Raw genomic sequence first — 24,959 nt, forward strand, 5'->3', positions numbered from 1 at the left:
CTTATCTGTACGCTAGCATCATGTTAGGAGTTAGTTAGCACAATCTTATCTGTACGCTAGCATCATGTTAGGAGTTAGTTAGCACAATCTTATCTGTACGCTAGCATCATGTTAGGAGTTAGTTAGCACAATCTTATCTGTACGCTAGCATCATGTTAGGAGTTAGTTAGCACAATCTTATCTGTACGCTAGCATCATGTTAGGAGTTAGTTAGCACAATCTTATCTGTACGCTAGCATCATGTTAGGAGTTAGTTAGCACAATCTTATCTGTACGCTAGCATCATGTTAGGAGTTAGTTAGCACAATCTTATCTGTACGCTAGCATCATGTTAGGAGTTAGTTAACACAATCTTATCTGTACGCTAGCATCATGTTGGGAGTTAGTTAGCACAATCTTATCTGTACGCTAGCATCATATTTAGAGTTAGTTAGCACAATCTTATCTGTACGCTAGCATCATGTTAGGAGTTAGTTAGCACAATCTTATCTGTACGCTAGCATCATGTTAGGAGTTAGTTAGCACAATCCTATCTGTACGCTAGCATCATATTAGGAGTTAGTTAGCACAATCTTATCTGTACGCTAGCATCATGTTAGGAGAAGAGTTAGAAGAAGCGTCTCGGACATGTTTGGAGTCTCCCAGGCTGGGAGACTCGGCCGGGATGGAGAGATGCAGGCGTTGTCGGAGTAAAGCGTTTGGCTTGACAGCTCGAAATGGACGGAAGAGGCTGACAGCTCGTCTTCTCGGGCCTGAACCTGCCTTCATTCCCTCGCTCCATCACTCTCCCCCCCCCTCCTTTTGTCTTCTGGCTTTTTTTTTTTCTTCTTCCTTTGCTTCCAGCGAGCACACAGCTGTCAGTGAGGCAGGGAAGCAGGGATTTATCTCCGAGTGGACCCACATTCCACTTGTCCGCTCTGCCGAAAGTGACTTTTCATCCCGCTGTAAAGATAACACACACGGAATGGCGTCTGCATGCTAAGCCGCTCGACACTTCCCCAGAACTAAACTTTCTGTTTCCTGTCAACACGGCCGGCGGTTGATGGAGTGGACGACGGGTCAGAGAGGATAATGGAATGGCGGATGGAACCAGGCTCCCAGGGATCCGGGTCTTTTCTATTAACTCGGAAAACCTTGCCGGGAACGAGCGGGAGAGGCATCCGCCTCGCCGCCGACCGGCCCGCTTGTCAGCCGTTTGCAGACGAGAGGCGGGGTCTGGTGGGGATTGACCCAGCGTGCACCTCAGCCTGTACTCACCCCACACAATATTTCACACATCCCAGCCACTATAAATACTGCTGATGGTATACGAGTATTATGTATATACCTGTGGATGATGCTATACGAGTATATAGTCTATGTATGTACCTGTGGATGATGCTATACGAGTATATAGTCTATGTATGTACCTGTGGATGATGCTATACGAGTATATAGTCTATGTATGTACCGGTGGATGATTGTTTAAGAGTATAAGATGAATGGGTTGTTTTGTGGTCGTGCAGGTGTCGCCAGGTGACAACCAAAGCTCCGGCCTGCTGCTGACGCCGGGGGTGAGGTGGGGACAGACACCCATCAACCAGCTCACGCCGTGGGACACAGACGAACCCCCCAGCAAGCAGCATCGCGACAGCGAGGCCACAGGTAACACACACGCTGCATCATACATGCTAGTGCTAGCAGTTATGGCTACCTGCTAATGCTAATGAGGCTCCTGGGTAGTCATTCCCGACATCAGGGGTCTCAAACACATGGCCCGTGGGCTAAATGTGGCCCGCAGGACACGAGTTTGAGGCCCCCGCCTTGATATGAAAGTTTAATGTTTGATATGGATGCTGTATGGTATCATGTACCCAGAAAAAAATATTACGTTTGATTAATGTTCATGTTAAAGGTTAAATAACTGTTAATAGTTATCCTCCCTATCCGTGTGGAAGTGGTAAGTTTTTGGCTATTTAAGTTTAAAGGAAATAACTTGAAGGCTACCGTCTAGGTCGCTAGCTCTCTAGTTTGCGAGTTAGCATGTGTCTCAAGACCCTGCAGTTGCGCAATATGTTGTAAATAAAAAGAGTATAAATGTGACTATAGTCGTGTTTTGTCATGTCTACAGGGCTCTAATAATGCTTTGTTCATTTTAATCTGAAAAAAATCATTTTTCTACCCACCAACTATATGTGGTTTCTTAAGTTTTTATTATTTGCCGTTATATTATTATTATATATATATATTTTTTTAAATACGTTTTTTAAGTTTTTTTAATTTTTTTGTTTTTAATAAATGCGTTTTTTGGGTTGTTTTTTTTTTTTTGAAAACCTGATGCGGCCCAGTCTCACCCAGACCCGAGCTCCAGTGGCCCCCAAGTAAATTGAGTTTGAGACCCCTGCCCTACATAATATACACACCTCATCATGCCTTCATCATGCGTGTCCATCACATGTCCATCTACACTGCTCACTAGGTTTCAGTAATGTCACATTCATAAAACAATAGCCAAGACAGGAAGTGCTGTACAGAACAGGAAGTCAAAGAAAGTGTTTGTAAACTAGACATCCCTTCTCTGTTTCTATCCCATGATGCGTTCAAGGGCACTGGGTATTTAACTTATGCGTGTATAATAAAGCCTGGCTAATGTCATGGCGTATTTAAATGTAATGTGTTGGTGGACGTAAGCGACGTCTGCTGGTGGTCCGCCCGCCCGCCTGCCAGAGTCTGTTGTGTTTCTCTGCCTCTTCCTTTGTTTTTCTGGCCTCTTCTGCCGCTGATTAGGCAGCCCAGCGGTTAGAGAAAGCTAAGACATCGTTTGTGATTCATGGAGGAACATTGGCAATTTGGAAGTCCTCTCATGCGTTCTTGTCTCCATTTGATCATCTAACAGCAGCCGTCAAATGGGCTCTTCTCAGCTTTGTCTCCGGCTCACCAAAGGCCACCAATCACGTGCACTTCACTCAGCATGTGTACACAGCGTGACGATGCACACACTTCACTGGCAAAAAAAAAAAAAATCCTCCTTACTCTTTTTCATGCGCTCCTGTTAGCGCTTAGCATGAATCATCCACTTGGCAGCTTTACCATCTGCTTTCCATCTCACCTTTTACTTTCTCTTTCACTTTCATCGCACTGAAGGGCACTTTCCAAGCTCAGATAAGATCATCCTAACTAACTCCTAACATGATGTTAGCGTATAGATAAGATCATCCTAGCTAACTCTTAACCTGATGCTGGCGTACAGATAAGATTGTGCTAACTAACTCCTAACATGATGCTAGCGTACAGATAAGATTGTGCTAACTAACTCTTAATATGATGCTAGCATACAGATAAGATCGTGCTAACTAACTCCTAACATGATGCTAGCGTACAGATAAGATTGTCCTAACTAACTCCTGACATGATGCTAGCGTAGAGATAAAATCGTCCTAACTAACTCCTAATATGATGCTAGCGTACAGATAAGATTGTGCTAACTAACTCCTAACATGATGCTGGCGTACAGATAAGATCGTCCTAACTAACTCCTAACATGATGTTAGCGTACAGATAAGATCATCCTAGCTAACTCTTAACCTGATGCTGGCGTACAGATAAGATCGTCCTAACTAACTCCTCTTGCGTACAGATAAGATTGAGCTAACTAACTCCTAACATGATGCTAGCGTACAGATAAGATTGTGCTAACAAACTCCTAACATGATGCTAGCGTACAGATAAGATCATCCTAACTAACTCCTAACATGATGCTAGCGTACAGATAAGATTGTGCTAACTAACTCCCAACATGATGCTAGCGTACAGATAAGATTGTGCTAACTAACTCTTAATATGATGCTAGCGTACAGATAAGATTGTGCTAACTAACTCCTAACATGATGCTAGCGTACAGATAAGATTGTGCTAACTAACTCTTAATATGATGCTAGCGTACAGATAAGATTGTGCTAACTAACTCCTAACATGATGCTAGCGTACAGATAAGATTGTCCTAACTAACTCCTGACATGATGCTAGCGTAGAGATAAAATCGTCCTAACTAACTCCTAATATGATGCTAGCGTACAGATAAGATTGTGCTAACTAACTTTTAACCTGATGCTGGCGTACAGATAAGATCGTCCTAACTAACTCCTCTTGCGTACAGATAAGATTGTGCTAACTAACTCCTAACATGATGCTAGCGTACAGATAAGATTGTGCTAACAAACTCCTAACATGATGCTAGCGTACAGATAAGGTCATACTAACTAACTCCTAACATGATGCTTGCGCACAGATAAGATCATCCTAACTAACTCCTAACCTGATGCTAGCGTACAGATAAGATCATCCTAACTAACTCCTAACATGATGCTTGCGCACAGATAAGATCATCCTAACTCCTAACCTGATGCTGGTGCACAGATAAGATCATCCGAACTAACTCCTAACATGATGCTAGCGTACAGATAAGATTGTGCTAACTAACTCCTAACATGATGCTAGCGTACAGATAAGATTGTGCTAACTAACTCCTAACATGATGCTAGCGTACAGATAAGATTGTGCTAACTAACTCCTAACATGATGTTAGCGTACAGATAAGATCATCCTAACTAACTCCTAACATGATGCTTGCGCACAGATAAGATCATCCTAACTAACTCCTAACATGATGTTAGCGTACAGATAAGATCATCCTAACTAACTCCTAACCTGATGCTGGCGTACAGATAAGATCATCCGAACTAACTCCTAACATTCTTAGACAAAAATGTTCCCATAAATGAACACAGCTGCACCCCACCAGCCCGCAGCTCCTCTAAAGGGTTGATTTGTTTTGCCATCCTGCAGGTCCCAGCTGGGTGGCGCCGGTCGCTGCCGTCAGCCAGTCCAGCCTCCTCCCCCACACCTACGCCCTCCCGCAACCGCCCTCCTACAACCACAGCGTGACAGCCCAGTCCCCCATCATCGGGGTGACACCCTCCATCCAGACACCGATGCCCCCGCAGCACCCGCTCATGACTGCTCACTTCCAGCTGACGCCCCAGTCCACCGCGCAGCCGCCTGCCATGGTCCTGAGTGTGCCCAGCCAGCCGCCGTACGCCTCCGCCCAGCCCCCGGCGGCGCCGTCCGTGATTCACCCCGGCCCTCATGGCATGATGGGCAATGGCCGCTTGAGCACTCACCCGAACCTCAGCCAGCTCCCGACAGTGCCTCTCACCAACGGGCAGGCGACCAGCGCCCAGGCCCCGCTGGCGCTCGACAATCAGGACGGTCCTAATGGGCTGCAAATGCTGCACACAGTCGGGATGGGGAAGTACGAGTTCAGCGATCCGGGACATCCCAAAGGTAAGCAACCTCAGCGGCCAACCCACCGTGACTATTTCTTATTTGGCATGCTAGCTTGGAATGCTAAATGTGGTAAACAAGGGGGGGGGTTGAAGGTGATTCCTCACGACCTGCCGCCCACCTGTAGCATCCCTACCTCGGGGTGTGCTACATGTTTGTTGTTTGCGTTTAACCTTGAAGTTTAGCACCGACGCCAGGAAACAGATGTTGGCCAATTCCCTTTACAATTTTCACATTTAATGAAGCTTTTCATTGAGATTGTTTTCACCCCCCCACCCCACCCCCCCACCCACCCTTCAGGACGATCAATAAAACAAAGGCAAATGAACTGCTAGATTGCACAAAAGCCATTATTTGGTGGCCTGCCTGCGACTCACGGGAATGAGAGTGGAGGTAGAATTGTGAATGAATAATTACACCGGGGGCTTCATGACGCACGTCCTGCAACACACAGACATTGAAGTTGGATCAACGCCATCCGACAAAGGCAACGCCGTCGGCGTGTTGGATGGAGGTCGTTGCAGACGTGCACTAGAAACTGAAGCACCAATCTGGTGTAATTACTTATTCATTCATTCATTTTCTACCGCTTATCCTCACGGGGGTGCTGGAGATGTCTTTGGGTGAGATGCGGGGTGCACCCTGGACCGGTGGCAAGCCAATCACAGGGCACATATAGACAAACAACCATTCACACTCACATTCATACCTATGGACAATTTGGAGTGGCCAATTAACCTAGCATGTTTTTGGAATTTGGGAGGAAACCGGAGTACCCGGAGTAAAGCCACGCCCACACGGGGAGAACATGCAAACTCCACACAGAGATGCCCGTGATGGCCTGCTCGCTAACCACTCACACACCATGCAACAAAGTTACATTACTAGTTACTTTTTCAGTTACTTAACAGTGACTCCCTCGACGTCCTTTTCGCCACAGAACGACAATCATCATCATAAGACACCGTGATACTATGTCATCATCATAGGACATTATGATACTATATCATCATAATAAGACAATATGATACTATATCATCATCATAGGACAATAACATACTATATCGTCATCATCATAAGACAATAACATACTATATCGTCATCATCATAAGACAATAACATACTATATCATCATCATAAGACAATAACATACTATATCGTCATCATCATGAGACAATAACATACTATATCGTCATCATCATAAGACAATAACATACTATATCGTCATCATAAGACAATAGCATACTATATCATCATCATCATAAGACAATAACATACTATATCGTCATCATCATAAGACAATAACATACTATATCATCATCATAAGACGATAACATACTATATCATCATCATAAGACAATAACATACTATATCATCATCATAAGACAATAACATACTATATCGTCATCTTAAGACAATAACATACTATATCATCATCATAAGACAATAACATACTATATCGTCATCTTAAGACAATAACATACTATATCATCATCATAAGACAATAACATACTATATCGTCATCTTAAGACAATAACATACTATATCATCATCATAAGACGATAACATACTATATCATCATCATAAGACAATAACATACTATATCATCATCATAAGACAATAACATACTATATCGTCATCTTAAGACAATAACATACTATATCGTCATCTTAAGACAATAACATACTATATCATCATCTTAAGACGATAACATACTATATCATCATCATAAGACAATAACATACTATATCATCATCTTAAGACGATAACATACTATATCATCATCATAAGACAATAACATACTATATCATCATCTTAAGACGATAACATACTATATCATCATCATAAGACAATAACATACTATATCATCATCATAAGACAATAACATACTATATCGTCATCTTAAGACGATAACATACTATATCATCATCATAAGACAATAACATACTATATCATCATCATAAGACAATAACATACTATATCGTCATCTTAAGACAATAACATACTATATCATCATCTTAAGACGATAACATACTATATCATCATCATAAGACAATAACATACTATATCATCATCTTAAGACGATAACATACTATATCATCATCATAAGACAATAACATACTATATCATCATCATAAGACAATAACATACTATATCGTCATCTTAAGACAATAACATACTATATCATCATCTTAAGACGATAACATACTATATCATCATCATAAGACAATAACATACTATATCATCATCATAAGACGATGACATACTATATCATCATCATAAGACAATAACATACTGCCCAAGTAGGAAGAACAAGAGCAGACGGCCATGAAAAAGCTTTGTGTGTGATTGTTTGACAAAGAGCCTCGTCTTGCCACTCGGACCCCGAGGACGCGAGGCTGCTGCTTACCGCTGATGCAACGAGGAGCTTTGCAGAGGCCCGTGTGGCGGAGACGCTGACGGAGCTCTTTTTTTTACCCCGAATCCTCACACACACACACACACACACACAGGCCAGGGTTTGTGTGTGTCGGCGTCTCCTGGGTGTGACAGCGTGGACGTTTTGTCAGATGACAGCCTGCAAACAGCACAGTGACACAAATTGTAGCCCATGTTTGATTTGGCTTTGCCTTCAAGGGGAGCAATTTGTTTTCTCTCTGCTTCAGTGGGCGCATCAACACTCGCTCCGTCTGGGCTGCACACGCACGCTCGTGTCGCCTCTTACCTCGGCTGAGCGGCAACATGTATAGCACATGCAGAGGTAGATACATTCCACTCATGATATCTCTCATCCCTCCTTTATCACTCTTCTTTGCAGAGAATTTCTGCAAAGTAGCATTACTTATTTATCAATGGAATAATATGTGATAGCTAGAGCATGGAAAACCTCTTTTACCGCCTTCTAAATACACCTTTTCACAACATTAGAGCCCTCCAGACATGACCTAATACCCCTATAGTCACCTTTACACTGCTATGAGCCAATTTTGCAGACATAATAAGAGAAAGTAAGACATACAATCACATGTCAGCATTGTTTTGACTCCCTATTTTGTACAGTACTTCCTGTGGTGGTTATCTCATCAATGTAGCATTTCTGACACCTAGGGACCAGTGCACAATACTACATGTCATCATAATGTTTACTGTTGACTTTACTTTTATTTTTATTTTTTTATTTTATTTTTTTAATTTATTTTATTTTTTATTTTTTTACATATTTATTTTTATTATTATCATATTTAATTATATTTTTATTATTATTATTTTATTTATTTTATTTTATTTTTTTATGCTCGCAGATGCTTCATTTAGGCCAGTGCTTCTCAAATATTGCAGCCCTGCCAACATGTACAAATGTATTGTACTCAACATGGAGTCCGACTCTTGAACACGCTTGTATCCGCGTCTCCGCGTTCACTCAAGGATTTACCGCATTTTTACCGCCACTGGAGGGCATTTTTTCACAATATTCTACTATACGAAGTTGTGTTCAATTCCTCAGTAAATTTAGTTTTCCTGCTTAGTGTGTTTTCATGTGCACGTTTATGTATGCTTGCGTGATCTCGTGCAGTCTCGGTCTGAAAAGGCGTACGTCGGCTGCGTGACGCATGTGAAGAATGTCTTCATCTCAGAGAACAGACGCCATGGAAGCATCAGAGAATAAAGACAACAAGTATTGTATGCTTTATATGCTGAACAGTATTTCAGCCTACAAAGATGTCTTGATTGCAGTCTGGGCCATTATCATCCGTCTAAGTCGAAGACAAACTATCTGTCTTCCCCGTGCCGACCTTGTTGCTAAGTCCCAGGAATAATAAGATGGGGGGGGTGCCGGGGCTTTTTCTGCTAATGTCTGCTCTTGTCATTAGTATTTATTAGATGTCCTGCATGTATTATCAAAGCCAATTCAAAGTTTCTGCTTAAAACTTTCACTCCTCTTGGAGGCTCACCAGGAGCTTGGCTGAGCAGCTTCTGAAGGCCGAAGGGTACGCCTGCCACGTAGCATCCATGTTAGCATGCTAACTTATTGATAACACAGTGTGAGCCGTGCGGCCATTTATCTGCTGCATTCATCGATGGTTGTGGCATATTCTTATTAAACAATATAAACTCTTGAATTGTTAAGGGTAAGGGCTATGGCACTGGTAAAGAGTAAGGGTAAGAGATATGGCAAGGGTTAAGAGTAAGGGTAAGGGTTAAGAGTAAGAGCTATGGTAAGGGTAAGGGTAGTGGCAAGGGTAAGAGTAAGGGTAAGGGTAATGGTAGTGGCAAGGGTAAGGGTAAGGGTAAGGGTAAGAGTAAGGGTAATGGTAGTGGCAAGGGTAAGGGTAAGAGTAAGGGTAATGGTAGTGGCAAGGGTAAGAGTAAGGGTAAGGGCTATGGCAAGGGTAAGAGTAAGGGTAAGGTTAGTGGCGAGGGTAAGAGTAAGGGTAGTGGCAAGGGTAAGAGTACGGGTAAGGGTAGTGGCAAGGGTAAGGGTAGTGGCAAGGGTAAGGGTAGTGGCAAGGGTAAGAGTAAGGGTAAGGGTAGTGGCAAGAGTAAGGGTAGTGGCAAGGGTAAGAGTAAGGGCTATGGCAAGGGTAAGGGTGAGGGCTATGGCAAGGGTAAGAGTAAGAGTAAGGGTAAGGGTAGTGGCAAGGGTAAGAGTAGTGGCAAGGGTAAGAGTAAGGGTAAGGGTAGTGACAAGAGTAAGGGTAGTGGCAAGGGTAAGAGTAAGGGCTATGGCAAGGGTAAGGGTAAGAGTAAGGGCTATGGCAAGGGTAAGGGTAAGAGTAAGGGTAAGGGTAGTGGCAAGAGTAAGGGTAGTGGCAAGGGTAAGGGCTATGGCAAGGGTAAGGGTAAGGGCTATGGCAAGGGTAAGAGTAAGGGTAAGGGTAGTGGCAAGGGTAAGAGTAAGGGTAAGGGTAGGGGTAGTGGTAAGGGTAAGGGTAAGGGCTATGGCAAGGGTAAGGGTAGTGGCAAGGGTAAGAGTAAGGGTAAGGGTAGTGGCAAGGGTAAGGGCAATGATAAGGGTCAGAACTCAGCCAGGATTGATTGCGAAGGGAGCCACAACAAAGAGCCATGGGTTGCTGACCCCTGGGCTAGGGTATAGAGAATGAGGGTCAGGGTAGAATAAGGGCCAAGCTATGGTAAGGGTTATGGCTCGGGTAAGGTCTGATGCTTGGGTAAAGGCTGGAGCCTTCCATTTACCTGGAGGGGACACACCGATCTGCACAGTATAGTTGGTTTGTGGATCGGGAAAAAAGAGCATCCAAGTAGGGAGCGGCTGCATTTTCAGGAGGAAGGCAAAGTGGAGACGTGACGCTGAGTGGAAGTGACCGAACGTAGCAGCGGTAGCGAAGAGGGCAGGTACAGGAAGGAGGCTGGCGTAGATGTAGCTTGTCTGAGGTTTCAGGGACGCCGTGACGACGTTCGCGTGCTGTGTGATGATGCAAGTAGAACCCCCGACGGGACGCCTGCCGAGCTTTATCTTGAACCCTCTGTGATTAATGAAGGCAGCGTTGTGCATGGAGGAGGTGGACAAGGGATGATCAATCTTAATGAGCTCTACGCCCCTCCCTGTTAGCTGGGGGGGGGCACCACCCGCACCACATAGGAAAGTCGGTTTTACTTTCACTTTCATGAGGCTACCCTAGGACAATGCATGGCTGTCCAATGGTTGCCTTGCTTTAGTGTGATTGACACGTGTGCCAGCCAATGGAAGCCATCATATGAAACCCATGTACAGTAGATATGAAATGAATTCAGAGACATTATGTGCATATAATAAAGTGTATACTTTATTGAAATCATGAGGGAATGAGGGTGCTGATAATTGATGAGAGCTGGGATGGAATTGAGTGAATTGCTTCTTCCGTCTTTCCGAGCCCTTTCATCATGCATGCCATGAATAACATCATTGTCCGTCCGCCTGCATGGCTTGTTTACCTTCCAATAAAAAGGCGTAAGGAGGGGGGTCGAAGGGGGGGGGCGTGGAGTGGAGTTGGGGTTGCACACTGTGACAGGCGGGTATTAGCGCAAGTGCCTGCTGGTGGGGGGGGGGAAACAAGGTGGGCAGATTATAGCAGGGCTGACTGGTGCATCGCAGCAGGCCATCAAGACAAAACTGCTGCTGACTAAACACCTCAGTGATCCCCCCCCCCCCCCCCCCCCCCAAAAAAAAAAAAGATCTTATAAGATCCAGTGTTCAAGCGAAACTCTTGTCCGCAAACTCTCTTTTCCACAAACGCTTATTTTCAACCGTTCAACTGGAAAAAAAGAGCAATAATCTTGGCCAAATTACCCCCCCCCCCCCCCCCCACTGAAGTTAGTGATGCGTGATGGAAGAAAGGCTAACATAGATTCTTTGAGCAAATCCTCCCAATCCCGCCCGAAGGACCTTTCCGTGTTCCCCATGTTGAGGGCAGACAGCTTTATTGTTGGTGAAGGCGCTCGGCCCGTTAGGTCAATGAGCTTTGCTGAGCAGGCTAAGATGGGAGAAAAGGAGTCGGAAGAAGCAGAGCTGATTTCTTCTTCAACCTTTGCCGATATTTTCTTCTTGGAAAAAAGTGGATTTATTCCCAAAGAATCATCCCCGGTCAGCATGATAGACGGTAGACCCGGACAATGTAATCTAGAATAAATGGGATGAACACGGGATGAAAACGGGAAATAAAATCCGTCCTCCATCTTGGATGAAATGAAAGGATGATTCCAAAGCAGACACACTCAGGATGGCGTTCCATCCTCCTCCCAGGAACATTCATTCATTCATTTCAAACCGCTTTTCCTCACGAGGGTCGCGGGGGGGGGTGCTGGAGCCTATCCCAGCTGTCTTCGGGCGAGAGGCGGGGTACACCCTGGACTGGTGGCCAGCCAATCACAGGGCACATATAGACAAACAACCATTCACACTCACATTCATACCTATGGACAATTTGGAGTCGCTAATTAACCTAGCATGTTTTTGGAATGTGGGAGTAAACCGGAGTACCCGGAGAAAACCCACGCATGCACGGGGAGAACATGCAAACTCCACACAGAGATGGCCGAGGGTGGAATTGAACCCTGGTCTCCTAGCTGTGAGGTCTGCATGCTTAACCACTTGACCGCCGTGCCGCACCTCCCAGCAACATTTCACCAAAATATTTGGTAAAGATGGGGATGGCAAGCTTGGCTTTGGCCGCCCCCCGTACAGTCGAAGGCGAGAAGGGCCCCAGTGGTCACCCCCGCCCGATCCAAACCCTCCCAGTTTGAGTCTTATCCTACTCTAAGATTCCGAGGAGAAGTCGACATTAATGGGGAGGAGTTAAATAGACACATTCCGACCTTACAACAAGCAAGGCGCCATCCGCCAACAAACATGGGCGACCCCGCGCCACAGGTTGGCGACCCGTCAGTGGAGACTACAAGAAAGCTCACACCCCCGGTACGTTTTTCCATGCCGGTCTACGGGAATGTACCTCTGACTGGCACACGGCATGATTCCACTCGGATAATAAAGCCTCAATCAGGAAGAAAAATGTAAATACATATACGGTAACTCATATTCTATACTGTAAACTGGGAATAATATCCAAACATTTTTTGGGAGGAAGTTGGAGCAAAATAAAAAATCAATCAATTAAAAATTCCAAGATTAAGGTTGGATCCTGGAAGGAAAAATAAGAATTGAGCACCCATCAAATGTGACCAAAACCACACACAATATTCACTTAATTTTTTTTACTTTCTCTTTCTTATTCTACAAAAGTCATTCCGAAAACCTCAAATTTCCATACTTTGGAATTTTTTAAAAGCCTGTAAATAATCCTAGCAAGCATCCAGTAGGCTAAAGTGCAGAGAAAAAGAATAAGAATTTCCATGTTGCCGGTTTTCTAAGGATCTTATTGTCAGGCTTTCCCAAGATAATACCATACCCCCCCCCCCCCTTTTTTTGGGTCTAGCTGATATTAAAGCCCCGCTCCCCCTCATGACGTCCTTTCAAGCCCTCTGTCCCCTCTGAGCGTGTGCTGGGATTTACCATGCCGCCGTCCCCCCAGTGCAGGCTGACCTCCGGGAACCCAGCAGGTCCGCATCCCGGTCCCGAGGCCCCGCATTCTTGGAGTACCCGCCCCCCTTGTTACTTGGCCTTCACGGCGGGGCCCCCCGGCTCAGGCCCCGCTGACAGGAGGCTCGGATGAAAAAGAAGGTTTCGAGCGGCGTCATTCCAGGCTCTTTTCCGCGCTCTTCTCCGCGCTTTTCCTCGGAAGACGGGGATCAGGACACAGCGGAAGGTTGGAGACCGTAGGAGGACGGATTTTTGATGGCGTGATGGAGGCCGACGGCAAACATTGGCCTTTCATGCTAGCAGTATACTCGTCTTTTTATAAAATACTACCTTTCATGTTAGCAGTATACTCGTCTTTTTACAAAGTACTACCTTTCATGTTAGCAGTATACTCGTCTTTTTATAAAATACTACCTTTCATGTTAGCAGTATACTCGTCTTTTTACAAAGTACTACCTTTCATGTTAGCAGTATACTCGTCTTTTTATAAAATACTACCTTTCATGTTAGCAGTATACTCGTCTTTTTATAAAGTACTACCTTTCATGTTAGCAGTATACTCGTCTTTTTATAAAATACTACCTTTCATGCTAGCAGTATACTCATCTTTTTATAAAATACTACCTTTCATGTTAGCAGTATACTCGTCTTTTTATAAAGTACTACCTTTCATGTTAGCAGTATACTCGTCTTTTTATAAAGTACTACCTTTCATGTTAGCAGTATACTCATCTTTTTATAAAATACTACCTTTCATGTTAGCAGTATACTCGTCTTTTTATAAAATACTACCTTTCATGTTAGCAGTATACTCATCTTTTTATAAAATACTACCTTTCATGTTAGCAGTATACTCGTCTTTTTATAAAGTACTACCTTTCATATTAGCAGTATACTTGTCTCTTTATAAAATACTACCTTTCATGTTAGCAGTATACTCGTCTTTTTATAAAATACTACCTTTCATGCTAGCAGTATACTCATCTCTTTATAAAATACTACCTTTCATGCTAGCAGTATACTTGTATTTTTATAAAATACTACCTTTCATGCCAGCAGTATATTTGTCTCTTTATAAAATACTACCTTTCATGCCAGCAGTATACTCGTCTTTTTATAAAATACTACCTTTCATGCTAGCAGTATACTCGTCTTTTTATAAAGTACTACCTTTCATATTAGCAGTATACTTGTCTCTTTATAAAATACTACCTTTCATGTTAGCAGTATACTCGTCTCTTTATAAAATACTACCTTTCATGTTAGCAGTATATTTGTCTTTTTATAAAATACTACCTTTCATGCTAGCGTTACACTTGCCTCTTTATAAAATACTACCTTTCATGCCAGCAGTATATTTGTCTTTTTATAAAATACTCTCTTTCATGCAAGTGGTATATTTGTGTTTTTATAAATTAGTACCTTTCATGCCAGCGGTATTTGTGTTTTTATAAAATACTACCTTTCATCCAAGCGGTATATTTGTGTTTTTATAAAACACTACCTGTCATGCAAGCAGTATACTTGTTTTTTTTTTATAAAATACTTCCATTCATGCCAGCAATATATTTTGTCTTTTTATAAAATAGTACCTTTCACGCCAACGGTATATTTGTGTTTTTATAAAATAGTACTTTTCACGCCAACGGTATATTTGTGTTTTTATAAAATACTACCTTTCATGCCAGCGGTATATTTGTGTTTTTATAAAATAGTACCTTTCACGCCAACGGTATATTTGTGTTTTTATAAAATACTACCTTTCATGCCAGCAATATATCCGTCTTTATTAAATACCGCCTTTCATGCTAGCAGTATACATGTTTTGTTTTTTATAAAATACTACCTTTCATGCCAGCAATATATTCATCTTTATTAAATACTGCCTTTCATGCTAGCAGTATATTTGTATATTTAGAAAATACTACCTTTCATGCTAGCAGTATACTTGTTTTTTTTATTTATAAAATACTACCTTTCATGCCAGCAATATATTCATCTTTATTAAATACTGCCTTTCATGCTAGCAGTATATTTGTGTTTTTATAAAATACTACCTTTCATATTAGCAGTATACTACAGCTCATCTTTGAAAAAAAAACCAATCTTATCCATAAATGTTGTGGCAAAGATTGAAAAAGTAATATTGGTAGTATTATTACCCAGGGAGGACATGATGGAGGATGAAAATGAGGTGAAGGATAAAAATATGTGGAGGAAGCGTAGTATTTGAGGCTGTGTGTTAGCTAAAGATGTGTGTATCGTGTGGCTGGGATTTGTCTGTTAAATACTCGTGTTGGCGTCACAACGGAAAACATATCCGTGAATGTCCAAAGTAAGGAATAATTCCATGTCAGTGGAAAGCATTTTATTATTTGTTATTTTGATTTCTAGTTTTTAATGAAAGGAAAGGTTTTTTTTTTTGGGATGAAAATGCCAAGAATGTTCCGATTCTTTGTTTTTCTATCTGATGTGCCGTAGGGATGTTCTTGCTCCTGATGTGAAGGTGATATGAAGGTTAAAGGTGGTGAATAAACGACCTTGATGTGACATTAGCTTTTTGCTGGGCTGAAAATAAAGAAAATTTGTTGGTCAATTGAAGGAGATGCTTTTCATTACAAAGCAAATCTGGAATGGAAGCGGAATTTTTTTCTTCCCGCCGTGGTGTAAAAATGTGTCCAGCAATAAATTAGAGAAGGTGATTGAATTATTGATCAGCTAAGGTGTATTTTTCCGGCTAATTAAGCCAGCTTGGTTGACTATGTAGTCTTTCAAGAGCGGAAAAAAGCTCCTTTTTTTTGACGTGGAATTCTCGGGAATGAGATTGTCCCGTACTAAGAAGCCCGGGTACCGTATGTAAGCTCCTATTTCTTCTTTTATTTCATTTGCTTGTTATTATGGTTCAAAGTACCATAAAGTTTACAGTTAAAAATAATCACTATTTGACTTCATGTGGGGGGTCAAAACAAAACCTATATTTCATATCTTTTTTTTATATTTAATATATATTTATTATCTTTAATATGTAATTATTCCCGTCAAAAGGCCTGGTGGGGCCATCAAATAATTAAAACGCGGCCCAAAGATGTGGTATAAAAATAACCACAACACAAAGGGACAATTTGTATTTCATTCATAATAATATTATTCCAAAAATGTGCATTAACGGCTGCCTTTTTCCTGTGTTCAAGTGGAAGAATTCCCGGTGTAAGTGCTTCCCGGGTTCTTAATAATGGAAGGGATTTCCTCTGCAGCGTGTCTAATAGTGGAAGTGCTTGCTCCGATCCAAATCAGGATGTGAAGTTTTCCAACGGAAAAATAATATGAATGAAAAATGTATGTTTATTATGATTATTATTGTCATAACCAAAGCAATGCAGCATAGATAAAGTTTGACTTCGCTGTTCAAAATTCATAAAATCGGAATATAAACGTTGACAAAATGGCGGAACCACGCCATTCCCTAAAATGGCTGCATTTTTGGCAACCAATGACAGCAGTCCATCTCGGCGTCCTATCACGGCTCTGCACGTAACTTCTGACACACCCTGATAGGTTACCAAAGCTCAAGCCCCCGATTGGTGGGGCCCCTCCTGGAGCTGTGTTGCTAAGCCGTGTGACGTCCAATCACGAGTGATGAACTCCGCCTCGTCCGCCCCCACGAGACCTGGCTTCGCTCCGCCGCTTGACGTCGTCCCCGTATTGAGATGTTTGGCGTCCCACCACACCGGGCGCCAAATAGGAGAATGGGGTGCCGCCATGTGGACTTTCACGGGTTGTTCCCCCACTTGACACCCCCGCCCCCTCCCCCAACGATTTTCCTTCATCAGGTGTGGCTTTCAGAAGGATGGAGCCGCCTTTGTCTGAACTCCGCCTCTTCCAGGCCCCCCAGCCCCCCCTGAGTCTGTTGACAGCGTGGCTGATTAGAGGCGAGAGCCGTAGCGCTTGGTGGAGATCCACCAAACTCCTAAAGGCTATTCAACCTCGTCAGATCGCTGGCCCGCTCACAGGAGGAGCTGCATTGGAATGTTTTTGGGTAGGGGGGCCGGGGGGGTCCCCTGAAAAAGATGCAGCTGTGCATCCATTTGAAGGAGAAGACACTTCCCGTCACAAATGACCTTCATTTCTGTTGAAAGCACAAAGACAGAGCTGTCTTTGCACTGTTAAGGTTCTCAGACCAGGACTGAGGCTTAGGGTCTTGCTTCAGTCCTCCAAGGGGACATTGGACTTGAATTGCTGAAGACCTCGACCCTGATTAGGGTGGAGGGAGCTAAATGGTTGGACAGTGTAGACACAAAAAGCATGAATCAGGTCTTTAATGGAACTTGAACGTGGGAAATACGTGCATCTTGCCAAAGAGCGCTCGGGTAGAGATGGGGAAGCAAAAACCAGTTCTTCAAAAACCAGTCCCACTCTGAGCCACTGCCTCTGGACTGATCCAAGACTTCCAGGTGAGGGGGTGATGGAAAACCAGGTGTGTGTTGTCTTGCTTCACGATTAGATACTGGATGGTATAGATTAGGAACCCACGGACAGAATGTATGTTCATATACTTTACGATTAGATACTGGATGGTATAGAGTAGGAACCCATGGACAGAACGTATGTTCATATACTTTACATTTAGATACTGGATGGTATAGAGTAGGAACCCATGGACAGAACGTATGTTCATATACTTTACATTTAGATACTGGATGGTATAGAGTAGGAACCCATGGACAGAATGTATGTTCATATACTTTACGATTAGATACTGGATGGTATAGAGTAGGAACCCATGGACAGAATGTATGTTCATATACTTTACGATTAGATACTGGATGGTATAGAGTAGGAACCCACGGACAGAACGTATGTTCATATACTTTACATTTAGATACTGGATGGTATAGAGTAGGAACCCACGGACAGAACGTATGTTCATATACTTTACATTTAGATACTGGATGGTATAGAGTAGGAACCCACGGACAGAACGTATGTTCATATACTTTACGATTAGATACCGGATGGTATAGAGTAGGAACCCATGGACAGAACGTATGTTCATATACTTTACGTTTAGATACTGGATGGTATAGAGTAGGAACCCATGGACAGAACGTATGTTCATATACTTTATGTTTAGATACTGGATGGTATAGAGTAGGAACCCATGGACAGAACGTATGTTCATATACTTTACGATTAGATACTGGATGGTATAGAGTAGGAACCCATGGACAGAATGTATGTTCATATACTTTACGATTAGATACTGGATGGTATAGAGTAGGAACCCATGGACAGAACGTATGTTCATATACTTTATGTTTAGATACTGGATGGTATAGAGTAGGAACCCATGGACAGAATGTATGTTCATATACTTTACGATTAGATACTGGATGGTATAGAGTAGGAACCCATGGACAGAACGTATGTTCATATACTTTACGTTTAGATACTGGATGGTATAGAGTAGGAACCCATGGACAGAACGTATGTTCATATACTTTATGTTTAGATACTGGATGGTATAGAGTAGGAACCCATGGACAGAACGTATGTTCATATACTTTACGATTAGATACTGGATGGTATAGAGTAGGAACCCATGGACAGAACGTATGTTCATATACTTTATGTTTAGATACTGGATGGTATAGAGTAGGAACCCATGGACAGAACGTATGTTCATATACTTTACGTTTAGACACTGGATGGTATAGAGTAGGAACCCATGGACAGAACGTATGTTCATATATACTTTACATTTAGATACTGGATGGTATAGAGTAGGAACCCATGGACAGAACGTATGGTATAGAGTAGGAACCCACGGACAGAACGTATGTTCATATACTTTACATTTAGATACTGGATGGTATAGAGTAGGAACCCATGGAGAAAACAGTAGTCCTTCATGAAGGTGATGGTGATGATGATGATGATGGGGTTTGCATGTTCCTCAGCCTGCTGGCGTTGAGGTTATTGATGATTTGTGGATTCTGATATGATTGATGATGTTTCTCCTCCATGTCACGATGTTGACAAAGCCAGAACTAACACTGGGCCGTGTGGACTTTCTTCTTCTTCTTCTTCTTCTTCTTCTTCCACAGAGATGTTGAGGGAGCTGAACCAGCAGCGCAGAGCGAAAGACTTTACAGACCTGAAAATTGTTGTTGAAGGCAAAGAGTTTGAAGTCCACCAAAATGTTCTAGCTTCCTGCAGCTTGTATTTCAAGGACCTGGTCAAAAGGTTTGCCTTTGCCTCCTCCTAACCCCCACACCCCTCTCTGACGACCCCCCTCCCCACCTCCACTTTGTTGTGCCCCCATTGCCCCCCCCCTCTATTCTGTCTTTGCTTCTTCTTGCAGGTTGCTGAAGTTCCTTTAGATGTTGCCAGCAGCCATTCCTTTCCCCCTCACCCCCCACCCCACCCCCCACCAAAAGTTAAAGGTCTGGACTTAAAGGTCAACCCATCACCTCCGACCCGCAAAACACCCCACCCCCCACCCCCCACCTCCATGTAACCCCACATTTATTTGAAAGAGCAGTGGAAGTGTTCCATGACTGATTGGGGGGGGGTATGGGACAAACCAAAGACCCCAATATTTTATTATGTACTATTTTACATCATCACTACCACCTGCCCATGCACCAAAGTGTGTGTGTGTGTGTGTGTGTGTGTGTGTGTGTGTGTGTACCACGAGCATCCATCATTTATTATTCCAAAAATGTTGACCAAATATCAACTTGGCTATTCTCCCCCCAAAACGTAGGATGGATGGCTGCCATGGAGGAAGTATACTGTATACAGTACTCTATATTTATTCCTAAGACGTATACTGTACCCACAGTACTACTATATTTATTCCGAAGACATATGTATACTGTATCTACAGTACACTATATTCATTCCTAAGAAGTATACTGTACCTACGGTACTATATATTAATTCCTAACAAGTATACTATATGTACAGTACTCTATATTTAATCCAAAGAAGTTGAGTATACAGTAGTACTTTACATTATATACAAGTATTAGCCATGCAACTGTAGCATTCTTCTAGCAGCTCCACTATTGTGTGTTTGTGTATTCGAGTGTGTGTGTGTGTGTGTGTGTGTGTGAAGTGTGGCTCTTCCTTCCTTCCTTCCTTCCTTCCTTCCTTCCTTCCTTCCTTCCTTCTTTCCTTCTTTCCTTCCTTCCTTCCTTCCTTCTTTCCTTCTTTCCTTCTTTCCTTCTTTCCTTCTTTCCTTCCTTCCTCCCTTCCTTCCTCCCTTCTTTTCTTCCTTCCTTCTTTCCTTCCTTCCTCCCATCCTCCCATCCTTCCTCTCTCCCTTCCTTTCCTCCCTTCCTCCCTCCCTTCCTTCCTTTCCTCCCTTCCTCCCTCCCTTCCTTCCTTTACTTCCTCCCTCCCTTCCTCCCTCCCTCCCTTCCTTTCCTCCCTTTCTTCCCTTCCTCCCTTCCTTCCTTCCTTCCTTCCTTACTCCCTCCCTTCCTTCCTTCCTTCCTTCCTTCTTTCCTTCTTTCCTTCCTTCCTCACATCCTCCTATCCTTCCTCCCTCCCTTCCTTTCCTCCCTCCCTTCCTTCCTCCCTTCTATCCTTTTCTCCCTTTCTTCCTTTCCTCCCTTCCTCCCTCCCTTCCTTCCTTTACTTCCTCCCTCCCTTCCTCCCTCCCTTCCTTTCCTCCCTCACTTCAACCCTTCCTCCCTCCCTTCGTCGCTTCCTTTCTTCCTTTGGTCCTTGCTTCCTTCTTTTCTTCCTTCTGTTCTTCCATCATTCCTTCTTTCCTTCCTCGCTTCCTTCCTTTTTTCGGTCCTTGCTTCCTTCTTTGCTTCCTTCTGTCCTTCCGTCATTTCTTCTGTCCTTCCTTCCTTCCTCCATCCTTCCTTCCTCCCTTCCTCCCTCACTTCAACCCTTCCTCCCTCACTTCGTCGCTTCCTTTCTTCCTTTGGTCCTTGCTTCCTTCTTTTCTTCCTTCTGTTCTTCCATCATTCCTTCTTTCCTTCCTCGCTTCCTTCCTTCCTTCGGTCCTTGCTTCCTTCTTTGCTTCCTTCTGTCCTTCCGTCATTTCTTCTGTCCTTCCTTCCTTCCTTCCTCCATCCTTCTTTCCATCCTTCCTCGCTTTCTTCGGTCCTTGCTTCCTTCTTTGCTTCCTTCTGTCCTTCCTAGTTTCTTTCCTTCCTTCCTTCCTCCATCCTTGGCGGGTGTGCAGCATTGGCGGCCGCCTCTTTAGAGACGCTCCCTAATCTTGCCATGGCACTAATTGACCAAAGTGAAGAGCATGATGATCTTTTATTTTTAGCTTTATCCACCCCTATCCACCCCCCCCCTCCCTCCACCCCCCACCTCCAACCCCCCAAGGGGAAGGTCAATAACACGATGTGGCTTTTTGCTTTGCAGGAGGACATAAAAAGAGTAACTGCTTTTGGGTTTTTGCAGCCATGCAGGGACTTGAAATGTCTTTTATTTTTTCATCTACTTCTCACCCCCCACCCCCTCCACATCCACCCCCCACCCCCCACCCCCACCCCATCTGAGTGCGCTTCCAATGCCGACTAATGTTTGAGTTCAAACACTACAGGATTATTTTTCCTGCAGCAGCGACTAAAGGTTCTGCTCAGGCAAGATGGTGCTGGGACTGGGGGGGGTCTCTTTTTTGGGGGGGGTGGTGGGGGAAGCAGTGGGCGGAGCTACAGACAAGGTACAGTCATGGAACAACCCCTCAATCTGAAGGATGGCTGCTGGCTCCCTGTGGAGGAACATCTCACCCCGCCCCCCTTTCTTCCCCACCTCCACCCCCTGCCCCGCCCCGCCCCCACCTGTCTGAGTGCTGTTTTGCTGCTGGGGAGTTATGGTGCTTGGAGTCAAAATGAAAGCGGAGGGGGGGGGGCATACACCAAGATGTAAACATAACAGCTTTACAGATGCCGCCTTCCTTCTGATGGGCGGGATCATGCTGAGCCATTGATTGACAATTGCCATTGATTGATTGATATATACTCTATGAATATTATATATATATATATATATATATATATATATAATATTTCTTTATGTATTGCACCAAGCGTCTCCAGCAGCAAAACAAAACGAAAAGATCCACGAGTGACAGAAGCAAAAGGCCTCATCCATCTTAATGTGGACCACTTTTCATATTGTTGACGTCTGCGGGCGCAGGGAGGAATATTTTCTGGAGTTTTTTGGGGGGGGGGGGGGGGGGGCAACTGTTGTTCCATTTATTTCACCCTTGAGTGGGAGATTGTTTGACATGGGGCATTAAACATGGCTGCCGAGGTGTTACTTAACGCTCTAATGCCCTCGCCACGCCAGCGCTCCATCCCAGGACGTAGCGGAAGTAGCACCCACATAGCTTCATGGGGGGGGTTCATGTTATATTATATTTAATTGACCCCCCTTCCAAGCATCTGACACTTTGATTGGCAGGATGATTGTGTGTGTGTGTGTGTGTGTGTGTGTCATGTCTGCCTGGTGTCCAATAATCACATTTGTTGCAGATGCGGCATTTAAGTATCTGATAAAAAGATTATGGAACTGGACTCCCACCGCCCCTCCCCGTGGTTTCTAACCCGGGTTCTTTCTCTCTGTGCCGCATTGGTCGTCCAGGTCATCGGGCGAGGCGCGCAACGGCGAGATGCTGAAGCTGAGCATGAGCAACATCGGCGCCGACGTGCTGGAGCAGCTGCTGGAGTTCGTGTACACGGGATCGCTGGTCATCGACTCGGCCAACGCCAAGACGCTGCTGGAGGCCGCCAACAAGTTCCAGTTCAACACCTTCTGCAAAGTCTGCGTATCCTTCCTGGGTGGGTACCTCGGGGACATATGTAGTTTTAGCCAAACATGTCATGAAAGACGGGCGGCACGGTGCTCTAGTGGTTAGCGCGCAGACCTCACAGCTAGAAAACCAGGGTTCAATTCCACCCTCGTCCATCTCTGTGTGGAGTTTGCATGTTCTCCCCGTGCATGCGTGGGTTTTCTCCGGGTACTCCGGTTTCCTCCCACATTCCAAAAACATGCTAGGTTAATTAGCCACTCCAAATTGTCCATAGGTATGAATGTGAGTGTGAATGGTTGTTTGTCTATATGTGCCCTGTGATTGGCTGGCCACCAGTCCAGGGTGTACCCCGCCTCTCGCCCCAAGACAGCTGGGATAGGCTTCCTTCCTTCCCTCCCTTCCTTTCCTCCCTTTCTTCCTCCCTTCCTTCCTTTCCTCCCTCCCTTCCTCCATCCCTCCCTTCCTTCCTTCCTTCCTTCCTTCCTTCCTTCCTTTCCTCCCTTTCTTCCTTTCCTCCCTTTCTCCCTCCCTCCCTTCCTTTCCTCCCTTTCTTCCTTTCCTCCCTTTCTCCCTTCCTTCCTTCCTTTCCTCCCTCCCTCCATCCCTTCCTTCCTTCCTTCCTCCCTTCCTTCTTTCCTTCCCTTCCTCCCTCCCGTCCTTCCTTCCTTCCTTCCTTCCCTCCCTTTCTCCCTCCCTTTCTCCCTCCCTCCCTCCCTCCCTCCCTCCCTCCCTTCCTTCCTTCCTTTCCTCCCTTCCTTCCTTCCTTTCCTCCCTCCCTCCCTCCGTCCCTCCCTTCCTTCCTTCCTTCCTTCCTTCCTTCCTTCCTTTCTTCCTTCCTTCCTTCCTTCCTTCCTTCCTTCCTTCCTTCCTTCCTTCCTTTCTTTCTTTCTTTCTCTCTCTTTCTTTCTTTCTTTCTTTCTTTCTTTCTTTCTTTCTTTCTTTCTTTCGTTCCCTCCCTCCCTCCCTCCCTCCCTCCCTCCCTCCCTTTCTTTCCTTCCTCGCTCCCTCCCTTTCTTTCCTTCCTCCCTTTCTTTCCTTCCTTCCTTCCTTCCTTCCTTCCTTCCTTCCTTCCTTCCTTCCTTCCTCCCTTTCCTTCCTTCCTTCCTTCCTTCCTCCCTTTCTTTCCTTTCTTTCCTTCCTTCCTTCCTTTCTTTCTTTCCTTCCTTCTTTTCACCAGTCCAGGGTGTACCCCAAAGACAGCTGGGATAGGCTCCAGCAGCCCCCGCAACCCTAGTGAGGAAAAAGCGGCAGAAAATGAATGAATGTCACGAAAGACAAAATAGAGGTTGTACTGCGTGTGCTTTCCAACATGGCGGGGCTGTATCGCCATGTACGAGCTTCCAGGAAGTCACATGTTCCTCCATGATGACGCGTCCCGCTCTGATGCGGTCCCAGTGGGCCGGAACAAGCGTGACGGCGGGCTTGTAATGTAAAAAGGTCACAGGACAATCGGCGCTTAAATGTCAAATTCTCCGGCCTGAACTGAAAAAGAAAGCGCAAAGATGCAGAAATGGGAGGAGCCGGGCGGGTCACATGACAAAGGTTTGCTTGAGTTGGAGGGCAGGAAAAAACAAGGCTGAAATGTCAGCATTTGCATTTGATTTCATGAGTTGTTTGTGCGCGGACACAAAGGTCAGACAAAAGACAGAAACAGCACTTATTGATTTGTTGTCCTCCATTTGGATGATAAAAACATGGAGGCCATTTGTAGACTTCATTTCCTGGGAGACATCCAATCATTCCACCTCCACGAGATTCATGACATTTCGGCTCGCTGGGGGTTGGGGGTGGGGGGCGTACAGGTGCAAGCAAAGCTTT

The 24,959-nt window shown here is 44.3% G+C and overlaps 1 protein-coding gene across 1 annotated transcript in view; it reads left to right on the forward strand.

Moving 5' to 3' along the window:
- klhl29 (kelch like family member 29) overlaps positions 1-24,959 on the forward strand; it is a 124,767-nt gene that overhangs the window by 59,723 nt on the left and 40,085 nt on the right. Inside the window, exons 4-7 of the mRNA XM_058057548.2 lie at positions 1,506-1,644; positions 4,825-5,322; positions 19,459-19,597; positions 22,973-23,169. Coding sequence (XP_057913531.2) covers positions 1,506-1,644; positions 4,825-5,322; positions 19,459-19,597; positions 22,973-23,169 — 973 coding nt within the window. The remainder of the gene's footprint in view (positions 1-1,505; positions 1,645-4,824; positions 5,323-19,458; positions 19,598-22,972; positions 23,170-24,959) is intronic.

Source organism: Doryrhamphus excisus, linkage group LG19 (assembly GCF_037039965.1).
Source record: "Doryrhamphus excisus strain RoL-2023G ecotype Guam linkage group LG19, RoL_Dexc_Guam_v1.1, whole genome shotgun sequence".
Lineage (NCBI taxonomy): Eukaryota > Metazoa > Chordata > Actinopteri > Syngnathiformes > Syngnathidae > Doryrhamphus > Doryrhamphus excisus.